At 36.0% G+C, this 18295-nt stretch overlaps 1 protein-coding gene across 1 annotated transcript in view; it reads left to right on the top strand.

Annotated features, from left to right (window-relative positions):
* KIF4A (kinesin family member 4A) overlaps positions 1-18295 on the top strand; it is a 137858-nt gene that overhangs the window by 60961 nt on the left and 58602 nt on the right. The window contains exons 11-17 of the mRNA XM_081278116.1: positions 2846-2978; positions 4923-4981; positions 5096-5201; positions 10443-10499; positions 11493-11678; positions 16821-16924; positions 18047-18191. Of these exons, the coding sequence (XP_081134242.1) occupies positions 2846-2978; positions 4923-4981; positions 5096-5201; positions 10443-10499; positions 11493-11678; positions 16821-16924; positions 18047-18191 (790 nt within the window). The remainder of the gene's footprint in view (positions 1-2845; positions 2979-4922; positions 4982-5095; positions 5202-10442; positions 10500-11492; positions 11679-16820; positions 16925-18046; positions 18192-18295) is intronic.

Here is an 18295-nt window from a genome sequence, read left to right as displayed (position 1 = left end):
GTGCTATTTTCCATAGTTAATATTTATATTCCATTTTGGGTTGGCTCTACATCTTTATTTTTGGCCCTACATCTTAATTAGTTTTAGTTATTTATATTTTGGGTATGAAAATCATTAAAATTGATCTAAGTGTTTAGAGTTATACAAAAAGATACACTTAGAAAAGAAAGTGGAAATTAAAATCCTGAATAAATAAATTGTGTGTGTGTGTGTGTGTGTGTGTGTGTGTGTGTGTGTGTGTGTTTTGATAGAAAATGATCAATGTTGGCAAGTATGCTAGAACATGGAAAAGTTTGTACCCTTGTATGCTGTTGTGGAATTGTAAAATGACATCTCCACTATGGAAAACAGGATAGAAATTTCCAAAAAATTAAAAATAGACCTATCATATGACCAAGCAATCCTACTTCTATATATTCAAAAGTATTGAAAGGGACTGGGGATGTAGCTCAAGCGGTAGCGTACACCCCTGGCATACGCGGGGCACTGGGTTCGATCCTAAGCACCACATAAAAAATAAAATAAAGATGTTGTGTCCACAGAAAACTAAAAAAATAAATAATTTTAAAAATTCTCTCTCTCTCTCTCTCTCTCTCTCTCTCTCTCTCTCTAAAAAAATATATTGAAAGCAAGATCTCAAAGAAATATTTTCACAACCATGTTCGTAGTAGCACTGTTATTCACAATAGTAAAAAAAAGCAGTATCATCCCAATATCCCAATGTTCATCAACAAATTAATAAATAAATAAAATGTGATTAGTGACTGAATTAATAAATAAAATCTGATTAATGACCTCAGCAGAATCACAGAAGATTTTAGATTTCACTTACCCCACAGAAATATCAACAAGAAATTATAAACAAAATCACCTTGTTGAAAAATTTAAAACTTGAGAATAAGCCTGAGTCACCTGGTGTGTTCAAAGGAACTAAAATTTTTTTTAAAAAAAATCAATAGTTGACTTAAATATGATTTCCCCATTTAGAGAAATGTTTTAGGGGGAAAACCTATTGAGTTAAAAGTATCATTACTTTGAAGCTGGGCACAGTGGCACACACCTGTAATCTCAGCAGCTCAGGAGGCTGAGCAGGAGGATTGCAAGTTCAAAGCCAGCCTCAGCAAAAGCAAGGCACTAAGCAACTCAATGAGACCCTGTCTCTAAATAAAATACAAAATAGGGCTGGGGATGTGACTCACTGGTTGAGTGCCCCTGAGTTCAATCTCCAGTACTAAAAAAAAAAAAAGAAAGAAAGAAAAAGTAGCATTACTTTGAAGCTCATCAACTTACATGAATGTCATGAAAGTTTTCAGTTTAATAAGAATAAGGAAATGACAATCTAAAACAACATTAAATTTACTAATAATTTATTTTTATAATACACAATTTAATTGAACATTCCTTCATAAGAGTGTTTGTGAATTCTTAACAGTGTGATATGAGACCTTATTGGGTAGCCTTGCTGTTAACTTTTTGATACATGGCAGGCTGAGATCTTCTATAAGAATTAATGGAGGTCTTGAGTTGGGTGAGAGGGCATCTACTCTATTCCTGAAATCTTTTTCTGCCCTTTATTGAGATTGAGAACAGCTGCTCCCTGTCCCTTTTTCTTTTTATCATAGCCTTGACAACTATTCATTTTCTCCTTTAGTCTTCAGATCAAATCTTCATATTTCTTCTGATCTTCTTTTTACCAGTTCAGTTTTCCAGTCTTTTGAATACTTCATCCAAATGGATTTTTAAAAAAGACTATGGGGCTGGGGATGTGGCTCAAGCGGTAGCGCGCTCGCCTAGCATGCGTGCGGCCCGGGTTCGATCCTCAGCACCACATACCAACAAAGATGTTGTGTCCGCCAAGAACTAAAAAATAAATATTAAAAATTCTCTCTCTCTCTCTCTCTCTCTCTCTCTCTCTCTCTCTCTCTCTCTCTCCTCTCTCACTCTCTTAAAAAAAAAAAAGACTATGCTTCTTTTTGGTCTACTTCATTAGTCTAGAACTGATAGAAAATAAGTTCTAAAAGTTCTTATATGAATGTATATATTCCTATAAGCTATTTCTGTTCCTTCTGCTCATATTTGAAATGGATACCATTATTCCCACCACTCACTCTAAGCAAGTTGAAATTGATAAGCAAATAAACAGGACACTCAATTTCAAGGAAAGCAAGCATTTAGAAGAGAACACTTATAAAGAATTGTGAAATGTGGTTCTAGTGGCCAGTGGTAATCATTTTATATTTCTGACTCCATAAATTCTACTCTTCTAAATTTTACAGTAAGTAAATAATCAACTTATGATGGTCAGATTAAATTTTGACCCCTGAGAAATGTCACTTCTATCTCCTCTATACCTTCTTCCTTCCCTACTTCCTTAATCCCCACCACCACCACCACCACCCTTGCTGTGGATGGAACCCAGGGTTTCCTGCATGCTAGGCAAGTGCTCCACCACTGAGCTACATCCCCAGCCCCTACCTTCTTTCATCCTTAGTGAGAGATTAAGCTTGGGAAGAGGAGGGAGAAAACATGTTAGCTACAATTAGCTTTCACTTCAGTACACAATACAAGTGGAAAGATCCCAAATCAAGAACCAAGATAAAAGTTATAACCATATCTGGCTCTGAATTATTATGTTTCTCCAAATCATTAAAGTACTTCAGGGGTATGTTTCTTATACTACCTGACTGGAAGGGTAGAATAGTGTTTGGATACACTTTTCTTAGACTTTTTAAAGGTGATTTTAACCTAACCCCCAGCCAAAAGGCTGTGAGTTATATTTTTATCCACCTTAGATAGTGGTGCTATCATTCAGTTATTGTCTACAATGTTACTTTCTTTGTTTTAGTGTGGAACCATCAGAGAATCTACAATCCCTGATGGAGAAGAATCAGTCCCTGACTGATGAGAATGAAAAATTAAGTCGTGGTTTGAGTGAGGCAGCTGGTCAGACAGCCCAAATGTTGGAGAGGATCATTTTGGTGAGCCCCAAAGACTAAAATAACAGTACTCTGGACATTCACTGTTTCCAAAAATATTTAACATGCTTCTCATTATGAGAGAAAAGTTATGTGGGAGGAAATGTATGTATATTTCCATATTCTGCCAGGATCCCCTGTGCCATGAGCTTTTAATTAAACATATAGAATAGTTAGACTTGAACAGTAAATACTTATATATCCACCACAAAGAATCTACATGAATCCCATTTTGAAAATACCAGAAAGAACTATGTCCCTTAGTTACCTTAAATTTTGCCTAATCTTTATTCATAATACAGGTTGAGCATACCTAATCTGACAATTTGAAATCCAAAATGCTCCCAAATCCAAAACTCTTTGAGCATTGGCATGACACCACAGTGGAAAATTCCACAGCTGACCTCGTGTGACTAGTCACAGTCAGAATATATGTGTACTAATATTGTATGAAATTACCTCCAGGCCATGTGTATAAGATGTATATGAAAGATAAATGAATTTTGTTTAACCTTAGTTCCCATTCCTAAGATATCTTATCATGTATGCAAATATTCCCAAATCCAACAAAAAAAATTGAAATCTGAAATACTCCTGGTCCCAAGTATTTTGGATAAGGGATATTCAACATGTACCAAGTTACTTTTCCTTCCCTAAGACTTTCATTCTTCTCTATTTCTGTTCCCCTAATATTGTCACATTTCAAATTCCATCCTAAATAGCTGTCATGGTAAAATATAGTAGTCAATCACTATGTGAATGATTACACCAATTGTGATCCTACTACCGGTGATGGTAACCTTCTAGATCAGTGTGTGTTGGCTGTGTCACTAACATTTTTCTACTAGTTCAAGTAAAACTCAGACTTTGATTGCACAACTATTGTCAGAAGTGAAATTGAATTTCCATCAAAATGTAATCGAACCTGGCCCATATGCCTTCATGCATCCATTGTGTTCACTAGTCAAGGAAAAGTAAGCTACCTAAAGTTTTCTTTAAAAGAGGCTAAATCCTATGTTTAGTTGTACTGTCCATTACTAACAGAAAGGTGAAAGTGGAATCTAAGAGATTTTTTTAATATATAATATTATTTCTCCAGTGCCACATTTTATGCTTTTGCAGAAACTCTAGAAGCCGTGTTTTACATGTGTGTGAGTGTGGCTGACGAAACAGACAGAACTTGTTATTCTAGCCACATAACCATCTGACCTTTATAAGGTTGTTACAATGGCTGCCTGGTAGGCTTATTGTTTAATATTCACAACAAGCACAACATTTTTGTCCTATATAAACTATCCTTCCCAAATCTGTTGCAGCTTCTAGCATGTGACAGATTCTGTGATTGAAATAAAACTGAAAACATCAATCATCCTACCCCAAACATAGCTGCCTTCTGCTCTTTCTTTTTTCACTAACAGCATTCTTGTGCCTTACCCTTTCTCTTGCTTTCTCTGCTAAAACTAACGTACCATATCAGGTAGTGTAACTTTTAATAAATACAAGCTCAGATTTAGTGTGAGGCCCTTTTATGTTTTAAATGCCCTGGTGCTGAGGAGGTGCAGTGTAGGAGGCAGTTTAAAGTGATTTTTTTTTTTTACAAACAGCAGGGATTAAGATGCCAGAAAGTGTTGCTTTTTCCTCCAGTTGCAAAGTTCTCTATGGAATTAAGGCTTCACACTCCACCCCATAGTCTGAGCCTCATGGCAAGCATAAAACCCAGCTGCTTGAATGGTATTTTTAGTAGCTTATTTTGACTTTAGGGCTAATTTCCCATGACTCCGTTAAAAAACACATTTCTCAATAAATAACCAAAGGCCACTAAATCCTCTAGACAGAAAGGAGACAGCCTTTCTACCTAGGTTTTCATCCACAGGAATAGGAGAAAGAGCATAATTAGGTGAAGCTGTCAGGCACTGCCACTGATCATCTCTTGGGTCTTTGTTGCAGACAGAGCAAGCGAATGAAAAAATGAACGCCAAGCTAGAGGAGCTCAGGCAACATGCAGCGTAAGTTTCCTACCAGATATTTGTTAGTGGCCTATCCCAACTTCCTGTCTAATCATGAATCTTCTGGCCTTCACAGTATAATTAACCCTTGGGTTCTTTTGCTTAAATTTTCAGCTGCAAACTGGATCTTCAAAAGCTAGTGGAGACTTTGGAAGACCAGGAATTAAAAGAAAATGTAGAGATAATTCGTAATCTCCAACAAGTGATTACCCAGCTATCGGTAAGCCAAGTAACAGTAAATAAGCATATCACTTTCTTTTGTTTCTCTTGAGGCATATGAGTATTTCTAATTCTCTGGACTTTTGCTGAAACAACTAGATTATGAACGGCTGGAGGACAGAGATCATAGATCATGTAATATGATCTGAACGTTGAGTTGGTTAAAGTATAACACTCATAGGTCACTTAGTAATGGCACATTAATATTTTCATAATCTAATCAAATTCTACAAGCAACAACATAGTGTGCAAAATTGCCTAGGTAGCAAGAGTAGCAGTCATAGCTCTCTCTTATAACCAATAATAAATTTAAATGATCATTCTGCCATAAATTCCCTTTTTATTCAATTTTAGAGCTGCTATAATAGTTGTGTGGGGGGTAATTATTTCTTGTTTTCTCCAAAAGAAATTTTTTTACAATCCCACCACCTTAATTTTTTTTTTTTTTTTTTGTACTTAGGATTGAACCCAGGGGTACTTTACCACTGAGCTACATTCCCAGTCCTTTTTATTTTTATTTTTTATTTGGAGGTAGGGTCACACTAAGTTGCTTAGGGCCTTACTAAGTTGCTGAGGCTGACCTCTAATTTGAGATCCTCCTGTCTCAGCCTTCCAAGTCACCATGATGATGGGAATACACCACTACACCCAGATTGGTATATTTATTTTTAAATTAAAATCATACCATATTACACTATGTTTACAGGTTATGATTAGATTTATTCCATCTACCTTCTCCTATTTGTTATTCTCAAGTATATGTAAATGCTTGTTAGTAACTCCTGGGTCTTCTTGGGAATAGGTTTGTATTTTACTGAATAGTTGTCTTTCAATACTAGTCTTGCCCAGCATTGTCTCAGAATTGTCAATGGAGTATCACAAAATCACCCACACATAGACTTAAAGAATAAATGAAGCAAGGAATGGTGATGCACTCCTATAATTCCAGCAACTTGGGAGGCTGAGGCAGGAGGATCACAAGTTCAAGGCCAGCCCCAACAACTTAGTGAGACCCTGCCTCAAAGTAAAAATAAAGAGGGCTGGGGATGTATCTCAGTGGTGGAGAACCCCTAGGTACAATTTCCAGCACACACACTCCCAAATGGCAAATATTTTTTTAAAAAATATCATATAATATGGTCAAGGGAAAAGATTATGTTGACAGATTCTAAGAAATTGAAAACTTAAAATTAAACTCCCCCAAAACTATTTGGCAGTGTTTTAGAATAAGTAGTGCTGTGTAAAACTGTCACGATCAGTCCAAAATGACAGTTCATTTATCCAACAAACAGAGAAGGGTAATTGAGTACTTGGACTCCCGAGCCAGAAACACTCTGGTTTGAAGCCAATTCTGCCACTTACTAGCTATGTAACCTTGCTAAATGATGTTTACTGTCAAAAGGAAATAATTTTAAGTGACTCAAATTGGAGTTAAATGCATTATTCAGCTGATAAACTCAGGGAGCACCTGGATTCCAAATAACTCTCCATGTTAAGGCAGATTAGAGTTTTATAGGGTGAAAAGAAGAAAGGAGGGGTGTGTTCTTGTGGTTTGGCTCAGGTAGCAGTTTTTGTTGTTAATTGCTGTGAAACTTTTTGGTTAGAGGTTGTTCCAGTTTTCATTCTTCTTCCTCCAGAACATATTGGTGCAATCCCATTCTGATAGCTATCATGTTATTTTTAAGAGTTGTTTTTGCAAGCCTTATAGTTTGTAAGTTAGTTAAAGTTTACAGATGGGAACAATGACAGAAAAAAGGGGTGAGGTGGTGATGGTTGAAGACAAGGAAAACTGGGAACCCTCTCTCCTATCTGTTTTAATCCCTTTACATTAGCAGTATGAGCAAAGTGTAGTGAGAGCACCAAGGAAGGAGTGATTAACTTAGTCTAGAAAATTCAGAAAGATATCACAGAAGAAATGGTTCCAAAAAATGAATAGGAGCTTGCCACGCAATCAAAGAAGAAAGGATAATCTATACAGAGGAAAAGGTATATGCAAAAGCAAAGAAGTGTGAAAGTTTAGAAAATGTTAACAACTTCAGTGTAACTGAAGGATAGATTGCATGCTAGAAAATGGCTATCATAAAGATAAATGTCACCAACTACAATTCCTTTTTATTTTGCAGTGCTTGGATTAAACTCAGGGCCTTGTACATGCTAGGCAAGTGTTCTACTTCTGAGCTATACCCCCAAACATATAATTCTTCCTAAGTATTGCAGAAACTTCTGATATATGAAAACCTTGTGTGAGCTACCTTAGAATTCAGATAATCTAGGGTATAGAAGCCTACTGTAGTCTAAATTTAGAAGCTCAGAAAACAATGACCCAGGGTATTATTGTTCACGGCCACCATGCCAATCTCAGGATTTCATACTACCTCATTTCCAAGGCTATGAATTGCATGGAAAGATGAAGGAAACCTGTGGAATCAAATTAATAAAAGAAGACAAAGCATCCTCACTGAGGATCTGGCAATATAACTGGTGCCTGTTGTGTCTGTAGGGGAAGTTGTTAGTGGTGGCTGGCTCAGAAGAACTTTATAGAATTGCTGTCTGCCACTAAAATGCACTTGGCACATGCAGTAGGAGGGTGCTAAAGATTGCCACAAGCTGATAAAGTTCCTGGCTTCTATCCCCTGTCACAGTTAGGCAGAGTAAACCCTTTTATCCTAGGCTCCTGCTGGACTCTTGAATAAGAGTTCTCCAAGTCTATTGTTGAGAGACCCTCTCAGCTACATATTTTTTTGGAAATACACAACAGTGTATCCTGTGGCTTTTATTAAGACTCACTACAGTGAAAGCAAAATGTTTCAAATGTAAGTGCTTGTGCCCTTCATTCTGGATTAAAACTATTTTTATTTTAAGTGGTGGGTGAACACCCCCTTTTCAAGTTATGAAGGCAGCCATTGTTCCTGCATATTCCTCCTGGGGCTTGAAGCACAAAACTGTACCATTTCTTTCCTTAAGATATAATTCAAGCAAACCTCCTTGTTGCAGTTACCTGTAAGAAATTCATACAATCCTTTCAGTTCCTAAAGAATCATTTTTTTATATATATTTTGTTTATACCCCCTCCTCCAAGACCGGTTCCATAAATAGCATTTTGCATGCGCAGCAATGGTATTACACACAGCCTACAAGCATGAGCTTCATTTTTGAAAGTTTTGCTGATTAATGTAGCAAGATGTACCCTAACCTCAATCCCCTGATCATCTCCTTTAGCAAATTATACCTTTTATTTACAAGAGATTTTTTTAAGTTGAAACCTTACAATGAGGAGAGTGGGAGAGAAAAGAGCCCTTAGATTGAAATAAATCTGATTGTTATATATTTACTTTTAGGATTGTAAAAGTAGAATCTTTCCATGTTCATGCAAAACATGTTACCATAGCCCTAAGGGGTGTTTTTTTTTTTTTTTTGTTTTTTTTTTTTTTTTTTTTTTTTTTTGTGTGTGTGTGTGTGTGTGTATGTGTTTGAACTCAGGATTTTGTACATACTAGGCAAGTGCTCTGCTAATGAGCTACACCCCCAGTCCTAGCCCTGGGCTGAAACCTTAACACTGTGAAATTTCAGTGGGCCAAAAGCCAAAGGTATACCCACTGTAGGAACACATCGTCTTTAAATATTAATCCATCTACTTTAATCCTAACCCTCTAGAAGGTACTAGAAAAAGTTTCCAAAAGCCACAATTATAAGTTTTCCTAATCTAGAATAGGCTTATAACCAACTAGTCCTTATACTGAAAATTGAAACATGCAAGGGAGGAAAGGGGTAACCATTAACTAACAAATCCATGTGCTGCTTTTTTAAGAAGGATTTGGTGTGCCCTATACTTAGAGAACTTCAGGTAAGATAAATCATTATGAGAAACAATGTGAAACACTGAAAATTCTTCTGAATTCTCTTCAAGCCTCATTGGGGGATTTCAGAGCAGAATAAAGGAAGTGTTAAAAACAGCACTTATTTAGGGCCTCTTCATTCCTTGCCTGAAAGGGACTGAGATTCAAGTTTTAATACTATGTAATATTTCACAGGGCTGGTATAGTGACTTCATGTGCTAACCCTAAATTCTTTGCTCTTAAACCAATAGCTCTTTCACCTATGACCTCCTTAATCATGTGACTTCCTGGCAATAATACTTTTCTTGCACAGCTTTCTAAAATCACTTAAACAAACAGTAATTCATATATTACAAATAAGGCCTAAATTCCAGTGGTGAGAACAGAGCTTGCTCATATGATAGTTTATAAACAAATTACTCCTAATAAATGGTTTTAGGTTTCTCTACTGGGTATTTGTTTTTCTAATGCCCCCCAAAAGAATTTTTCATTCTCCTAGGAGAGAACTAGTGTTTTCCCTTTACCTCCTCCTAACTATCCAAGTAACTACCTAGAGTAGCTTCATATGATCAGTTTTTTGTTTGTTTTGGTACTGGGTATTGAACCCAGGGGTGTGTTACCACTAAGCTACATCCCAAGCCCTTTTTATTTTGACACAAGTTCTCACTAAGTTGCTTAGGGCTTCACTAAGTTATTGAGGCTGGCCTTGAACTTTCAATCTTCCTGCCTCAGCCTCCTGAATTGCTGGAATTATAGGCATGTATCACCTCACCTAGGATATGATTAGTTTTTACATATATGAGTGACAGAACTATATTACATTTGTCTGACTTCATGGACACATTTTTCTGGGGTACCCATGCAGATTACATATTTTCTTATAGAGTAAGATCTTGCTATCTTGAGTAACTATAAAATAAAAATCAAAATAACCATTCTGTCCACATGTCTCATGCATTGCCCTTATTTTACATGTCTTAAGTTGATATGCCCTTGAGAAGTAGCTAGACTTGTACATTAATAGAGGTAGACATAGTGGTAGAAACACAAAAAGAAAGGGGAGAGTCTATTAAATGGGTTAAATTTTGGCTGAAATGGCTGTGTGTTTAATTCTCACTCAGTGATCTCTGGCAGAGCAGGAGAAGTGCAATAAATATGTCAGTTGCCACATGACCTTATTTTTTTTTCTTATAAAAACTTACACAATTGCCCTTTATGAAGAAGAAAAACTCTTGAGAAGTGGGAAATGGAAACGTGTGGCTGTTAGGATTTCTGTGACTCCAAAATGGGTCCAGCACCTTAAATGGTCTCTGTGTGTACTTGAAAAAATTAAATAACCAATATAAAATCCACTAGTGAACTTCATTTCAGAATCTTTTTCTAACTCGAAACATTTGTCACTGTAGGATGAAACTGTTGCTTGCATGACTGCAGCCATTGATACTGCTGTGGAACCAGAAACTGTAAGTAATTGGCCCCTTTGTGTGGAACCAGGAGCTCTAACTGTGCCATTTCCTATAATTTATCACTTGAATGAAGAAGAGAATCCATGATTACTACCATTTGCCTTAGAATGCCCTGGAAAATAAGAAATCTTCAGTGTAAATCTCAGTTTCATAAAATCCCTAATGTAGATAGGCTCTATCTCTAATAATATACCTGGTAATGGGTAGCAAGTCTTCTCAGTGATATCACATTCCAAATTTGCAATACTTATTTCTTGTTGGATGCTAGTATTCTGTTTCAACTGTTCAGCAAATTAAAATGAGGAGAGGAACATATTGGGAAATTATGGCAAAGTCAAAAAAGCATTAGAGGAGGAATAGGAGAGAATTTTTTTCAGCATACTTTTCAAAGGATGGAATGGTTAGGGGCTAAAAGAAACAAGGAAAATATTTTGAGTGTTCAGATCTCAAGGATAGATAAAATGTATTATATGTTCCAGAATAAAGTAAAAATGAAAGGCCAGGCAAAGGTTTGGTTGAGACAGGCTTTTATGCCTCAAATGAATATATACATATTAGAAGTTTTCATATTCTGAAACAATGAAGATAAGGAATAAATGGGGTGCTAATAGTCAGCTGTGTGAGAATAAATGAATCCTCTTCTCAATTTCCACCATTTCCACAGTGCCTTCTCTCTTCTAAAGGACCCCTTTGAGATTAAAAGTGGGGAATGCTGGCCAGATCAATAAAGGAAAGAGCAAGAAAACAGCTGGCCTTTAAAAAGCTAAAATATATAAAAGGGTATTTAAGTGAGCAGGGAAATAGACTAGCTTAATTTATTTCAGATATTTAAAGCAAATCTTACGTGAAAAACCATAGAAGTGAAGGAATAGAGATAATGCTAATAGTGAAAGGGCTATGAGACTTGATGAAATAGTACCAAAGGAACTCCAATTTCTGGTTTCTCTTACAAACCATTGTCTACATCATCCTGATTATTATCTTTTCCAGCAAGTTGAAACCAGTCCAGAAACCAGCAGGTCTTCAGATGCTTTCACCACTCAACATGCTCTACGTCAAGCTCAGATGTCGAAGGAGCTGATTGAGTTGAATAAAGCTCTTGCACTGAAAGAGGCCCTAGCTAAGAAGATGACTCAGAATGACAGCCAATTACAGCCCATTCAGTTCCAGTACCAGGTAAACTATTTTCTAGAGCAGAGTTTGTTCATGTCTGCCATCTTTAATTGAATGGAGGAAAAAACAAGCATACCATTTTTGGTGGTAAACAAACAACAGGATATACATGATACAGCTGGAATTGTATTGTTTGTTTATAAAAGGGATATATTCAGGATATGGGACCTATAATTTCATTCCATTTTTTTCTAATACCTTACCTTACATCACAGGAATTTAATAAATTATTTGATAATATTCTAGTAGATGTGGTTCCTATTCATGGAGAAATTGGGTTCTAATAACTTTGCTTGATTTCTGAGAAAGGCTCATCTCAGTAGACGGTCTGGGTTATAGTATGAATTACAAAAAGACTAGTAGTGGATATCATATTATTTGGCAAATGGCTAAACTTTTTCCTAGTGGTGGTTCATGATGACCCTTGCTAATAATAATCAGGTCTTTATCTGTCCTGTTCACTTTCCCTGTGCCTACTGCCTAGCCATCAACCTTGGACTATCATCCTGGGTATTTTCTTCACACCTCATTTTTATTGAAACAAATTCCATGTCTTTCTCCATCTTAGGATACCTCTTTATTTTGGTAGAATACAAAACCCCAATAGGTTTTTGAAATGAAATGGTTTTAAAATTTTGCACATCTAAAATAGTTATTTTTTAAATTCTTACACTTGTTAATTTGACTAGATTTTAAGGCCTTGCTTTGTCTTCTGTTTCCATTGTTGCTGTTGAGAAGTCCATTATGATTCTTGATTCTTTGTATTTGACCTATATTTCTTTCCTTCTGGAAATTTTCTGGATCTTTTCTTTATCCTCTAGTGTTACTTAATTTCACAAGGATGTACCTTGATATGAGTCTGTTCTCATTGATTGTGCTTGGTGCTTAATGGATCCTTTCAATCTAAAAATGTGTTTCTCTATTCTGGGAAGTTTTCTTGTATCATTTCTCTACATTTTCTCTTTCTTACACTCCTCTTAATCTAGTATTTGATCTCTTAGATTTTATTTCTGCTTTTCTTACCTCCTCCCTTCTATTTTCCATTTCTTTGTCTTGTTATTTCCCTCTCTGGGAGATTTCTTTCTACTCCTTCTGGTAAGTTCTTTTATTTGCCTAGTAATTTCCAAGATTTTTTGATCATCTATTTGTTCGTTTTATAGTTTTTTATTCTTTTTCATGAATGCACTGCCCATTTCTAAGGAAAGCAATTAAAGTTTATCAAGATTTTCTTCTCCCTGCCTTACCTGGTTTCTCCATATTTCCTTTAAATGTGCTTCTTTTAATCTCACTTACGTTTAAGAAACTTTTCTAGGGCTGGGATTGTGGCTCAGTGGCAGAGCACTTGCCTCACACATATGAGGCACTGGATTCAATCCTCAGCACCATATAAAAATTTTTTAAAAAATAGAATAAAGGTATTGTGTCCATCTACAACTAAAAAAGTAATTTTTTAAAAAGAAGCTTTCCTCCAATTTCTAGTAATCTTTGGTTGTATATTCAGATTTAGGAGTGGGGCACTAAAAACCAATAGGAAGTTCTATATGCATGAGTTTCTCTGGGGCTAGTCAATTTCCATAAAGAAATCTTTCATTCTCCTGCCTGAAGTTGTGTAGGCAGAATGGTAGTGTGCCACCATTCTGGTAACCCAGAGGAAATAAGGAGTTGGAGTTATTCCAGGCATATGCATATTTGTATTGAATCACTATCAGCAGTATAGTACTTAATGTCTGCTTTTAGCTCTGTCCAGTGTCTGTGAATCTATCCTATGAGGTTCAGGTACTCCAGAAAGGGAGCCTCTACTCCTCTTTCTTGTTCTGTGATACAAATTGGCTTGTTGCTTCTTGGCATTTATTCTCTAAGAATTATATTTCAGCATTTTCCATTTTGGAAGTCAGTTACTACTTACCCAGCTGTTTTCCTTAAAGTCTTTTTGGTATCTCTCAACTGCCTTCCTCTTCTCTTTTTATTCTTGTTGATTTAAGCAGCTTTGGGGGGGGGGTCATTTTTTAGTGGGATTATAAGAAGGAGTAAGTTAAATATGTAGCTTAGGCATCTGTGTTAACAAGACATGCAGTGTAGCCTTTTTAGGTCAAATGTATTTTGGCATTTCCAGGATAAACAAAAGATTAGTAGTAAAACTGAGAAATTATTCCTTCCTTCTTATACTCTTGCTTAGAAACATGGGATATGAGTTCCAACAGTGTATTTCTAATTGGATAAGGAGGTATTGATAATGAGCTATATAGTAGCTATAGTAAATATCTAGGCCCTTTTTTCTTAAAATTAAATATGCTTAAGCTTCCAAATCTAAAAACTAAGAAGATACACACTCTTAGGTAACTAGTACCTTTTACTCACATATAAATCATCACCTCTCTTTTTTCTAAGAAATATAAAGACAGGTTTTCTTTTCAAACAGTATTTTTCTTATCACAGCAAGGAATTGCTATAGAAAAATCGGGGGAGGATTCGGTTCTAATCATTAAAGTTTATTGCCATGAGTTGTTGTAAACCAAGACTCAAATACTTGAATAATCCCCCACTTGGAGTTGGTGAGATAGTTACTCACTAAATATGGACAAGGTGCTGCTTTTCACCTACCATATTGGTAATAATTTTGAAGTGTTATAATATCACATGTTGACAAGGGTGTGATATGGCAAGAGTAGAAATCAAAATAGCTACTTTGTGGGCTGGCACTGTGGCTGAGCGGTAGAATGCTCAACTCACACATGTGAGGCACTGGGTTCGATCTTCAGCACCACATAAAAATAAATAAATAAATTTCCAACTACAACTAAGAAAAATATTTTATAAAAATAGCCACTTTGTGTGACAGGTTAGTAGTAACTGTTAAAATTATAAATGTGTACACTTACCCTATAATTCAACTTCTCTCTATGCTAGTAAAATCTAGCACATGTACCCAAAAGACACATTTAAAAATGCTTTCATCACATCAGAAAAAAAGCAGAGCAAATCTGTATGGGTATACATAAATCTCAAAATAATAAAGTAAAAAATGCAAGTTACAGAATAATATACGTTACACGTATAGTGTGACTTTTTTTTTTTTTTTTTTTTTTTTTGCAGTACTGGGGATTGAACCCAGGGCCCTATACATGCTAGGCAAGCACTCTGTCTCTGAGTAACACCCACAGCCCCTAAAGTGTAATTCTATTTATGCTTAACACATATTTGAATTTGATGTGCACAGATACACATATGCATATGTATGTGTACATACTATATATTTTTTAAATTTTATATTCTAGACATTTACATATATATAAGACATACATACCATGATATATAATATGTAATCTATAATATTATATAAAATATTTTATATATGTGAAAGTTTAGAGATATAATATACACATATGTAACTGTCTAAGAAGAATTTCTTGAAGATATACACCACGCTAATAACAGTGGTTACTTCTGGAGAGGGGATGGAATTTTGGCAGAGAGTGAGACAGTCAAGGGGACTTGACCTTTACATGTATTATCTGGATTAGTTTTCACAAGGTACTTCTATAAGTAAAAATAAATATATAAATCTATTTATTATTTTTATTTATTTATTTTATTGTTATTGACCAGTTTAAATATTCAGGGTAACTATAAAGCAATAAGATTAATTTTCATTAGTTATCCTGAAGTGGCTCAGGACATTGTGTGGAAAATAGCCCTAGCCTATGTACAAAGTTTCTCTGATACAGCCCTGTCTAACCTGCTTCTGCTTCTTTGTGTCAATGCAATACTGGTCTGGGGACTTTATATAATCTTCTCAGCTGCCAACCATTTATTCAGCTAGTTGCCTTTCACTTTTAGTTTTGAGAACAGGAGGGAATCTGGTCATTGGGTTTTTCCATTCTTGGAAAATTGCCAAACTTCAATTTCTAGAATTTCCTGCCTAAATACATGTAGAACTGCAGTTGCTATTGAATATATAAGTTTGCAAAACTTATGATATATTTATACAGCTCTTTATAGTTTATAAAATGTCACTACCTTTTTATCTTATTTAATCTTCTATCAATCTTATGAAGTAGGTGTTATTGGAGTTTGTTTATTTGTTTATTTTGTGAGAAGTCTCAGTATATTGTCCAAGCTAGTCTCAAGCTCCTGGGCTCAAGCAATCTCCTGCCTTAGTCTCTTAAGTAGCTGGGACTATGGGTTCTCATCCCCGTGCCTGGCTCATGTTATTGTTAATTATTTACATAGATAGAGAAATTCTTTGGAATACCTAAGACCTCCTCTAGGTTCAGTGATTCACTGGGGGTGGACTCCTAAGACTCAGCAAGTAGTCATATTCACAGTTAAGATGTATTACAGTAAAAGGATACAAAGAAAAATGAGCAAAGACAATGGCCCCTGGGCACAGTCTGAGGGAAACTAGGCACAAGCTACCAAAAGTCCCCTCCCAGTGGAGTCACACGGGAAGCCCTGCATTCCTCCACTAATGGGTTGTAATCATGTGTGAAATGGTCTCTACCAGGGAAGCCCTGAACCTCAGAGTCTAAGACTTTTACCTCTGCTTTGTGTGTACCAAAATTCTACACTTGGAAAAAGAAGGCAGGTGTTCAGGGTAAATCACATGGTTTGCATAGTTTAGGCATGGATGAGCCTCTGTTATCAGCTAGGAAATGGCAGGAACCCTACAAGAATGTTAGTTGCCAAACATATACCCAGAGAGAGAATTTTTTAATATTTATTTTTCAGTTTTTGGCAGACACAACATCTTTATTTTATTTTATGTGGTGCTGAGGATCGAACCCAGTGCCCCATGCATGCCAGGCGAGCGCATTACCGCTTGAGCCACATCCCCAGCCCCAAGCTATCTTTTTTTAAGGATAGCAGTCTCAGGCCTGCTCTCTTAACTCTTTTCTGCACAGAAACTAAGGCTAAAAGTAGTGACTTTCCATAAGATACTTTAGATAATAAGTGTTGCTGGATTCCAAGCCCATACTTTGCCTACTATACAATTTTAATCTCCATTGAATTAAGAACAAATGTTTTTAGTGTGTAAGTGAAGTGCTAAAATTTAATTCATAGTTCACGGAAAGATGGAATGTTGAAATGATATTCTTCCTCTGCCATATAATGCCTTTCTTTCCCTCTGACTTATGACCTTTCTAGGATAACATAAAAAATCTGGAATTGGAAGTCATCAGTCTGCAAAAGGAAAAGGAAGAATTGGTTCTTGAACTTCAGACAGCAAAGAAGGATGTCAACCAAGCTAAGTAAGAATAAAATCAATAAATGTTAAGTCCCTACTATGTATGAGAAGCTTTAGAGGGAATAGAGAAGTAGGAGACATTTACTGCCACCAAAATATTTAAACCTAGTGTGGGAAAGGGATATAAACACAAGAAAAGTAATTGAGATTTTACATAACATCTCATGATGACAATGAAAGAATGCCATAACATAGCATATAATTAGCCAGATTAATTTCTTAGGCAGTAATTGTGTTAAGAGTTCAGAAGCAGGATGAGAATTTAAGCTGACATGATCAAGGAAGGATGCATAAAATGTTAATGTGTGAGCTGGCTTTTAAAAGATTATCAGACCTACTGGATAGTAGCAATTTCTTTCCCCCTGCACTGATGGTAATTTAGCTTGTGAACAGAATTAATAACCAGGCTAGTGATTGAAAAAAATCAATCGAACCATCTCTTAATCAGTTAAGAATAAAACTAAGATAACCATAACCTCCTACTCTCCTTTCAACTCCTGCTTATTGGCTACTCTCCCTTCATTTTACCCAGTGACTGTTTTATCTCTGTATGAATCTAAAGCTCATGTTCTTAAAAGTTATGCTGAATATTTACTTTCTGTCTCAGACTTGTGTAATAATTGTCAGAATAATTCCTTTTGGCCAACATGAAGCAAAATACCTTCACAGAACATCCTTTTGGCAGAAAGTTGTAGGATGGGATATATTGAAGCAGTTCATTTTTGCATACTCAAAAATTATGTTGTTTTACTCTGGTATTAAACTCTTATTATTGAGACTGTTTGGGTGGTATATTTTTATTTATTTATTTTTTGGTACCAGGGATTTCACTCAGCAGCACTCAACCACTGAGCCACATCCATAGCCCTATTTTATTTAGAGACAGGGTCTCACCGAGTTGCTTAGTGCCTTGACATTGCTGAGGCTGACTTTGAACTCTCAATCCCCCTGCCTCAGCCTCCTGAGCCACTGGGATTATAGGTGTGTGCCACCATGCCCAGCTTGGTATATGTTATTTTAAAGATGACTATTTACATATATCAGGGTTGTACACCTAGAAGTCTCATATCTTTTGGAGTCTGGCTTTGCTGTTGGTAGCCTTCACTCCTACTGTATCTGTGTTTAGGTTGAGTGAGCGTCGCCGCAAACGTCTCCAGGAGCTGGAGAATCAAATAGCTGATTTGAAGAAGAAACTAAATGAACAATCCAAACTTCTGAAACTGAAGGAATCCACAGAGCATACTGTCTCCAAACTGAACCAGGAGATACGGGTAATAAACTCTCATCCTTAAATTTACTGCATTGGAACATACATAGATGTTCCATTTCAAATTATACTACGGAATGTTTTTACTTCAAGTGTGAAAATCTCCAT

The sequence above is a fragment of the Spermophilus citellus genome, assembly GCF_964194105.1.
Source record: "Spermophilus citellus genome assembly, chromosome: X".
In the NCBI taxonomy this organism is placed as follows: domain Eukaryota; kingdom Metazoa; phylum Chordata; class Mammalia; order Rodentia; family Sciuridae; genus Spermophilus; species Spermophilus citellus.
The sequence above is the reverse complement of the archived record's forward strand: the minus strand, read 5'-3'. Positions and strand labels throughout refer to the sequence as shown.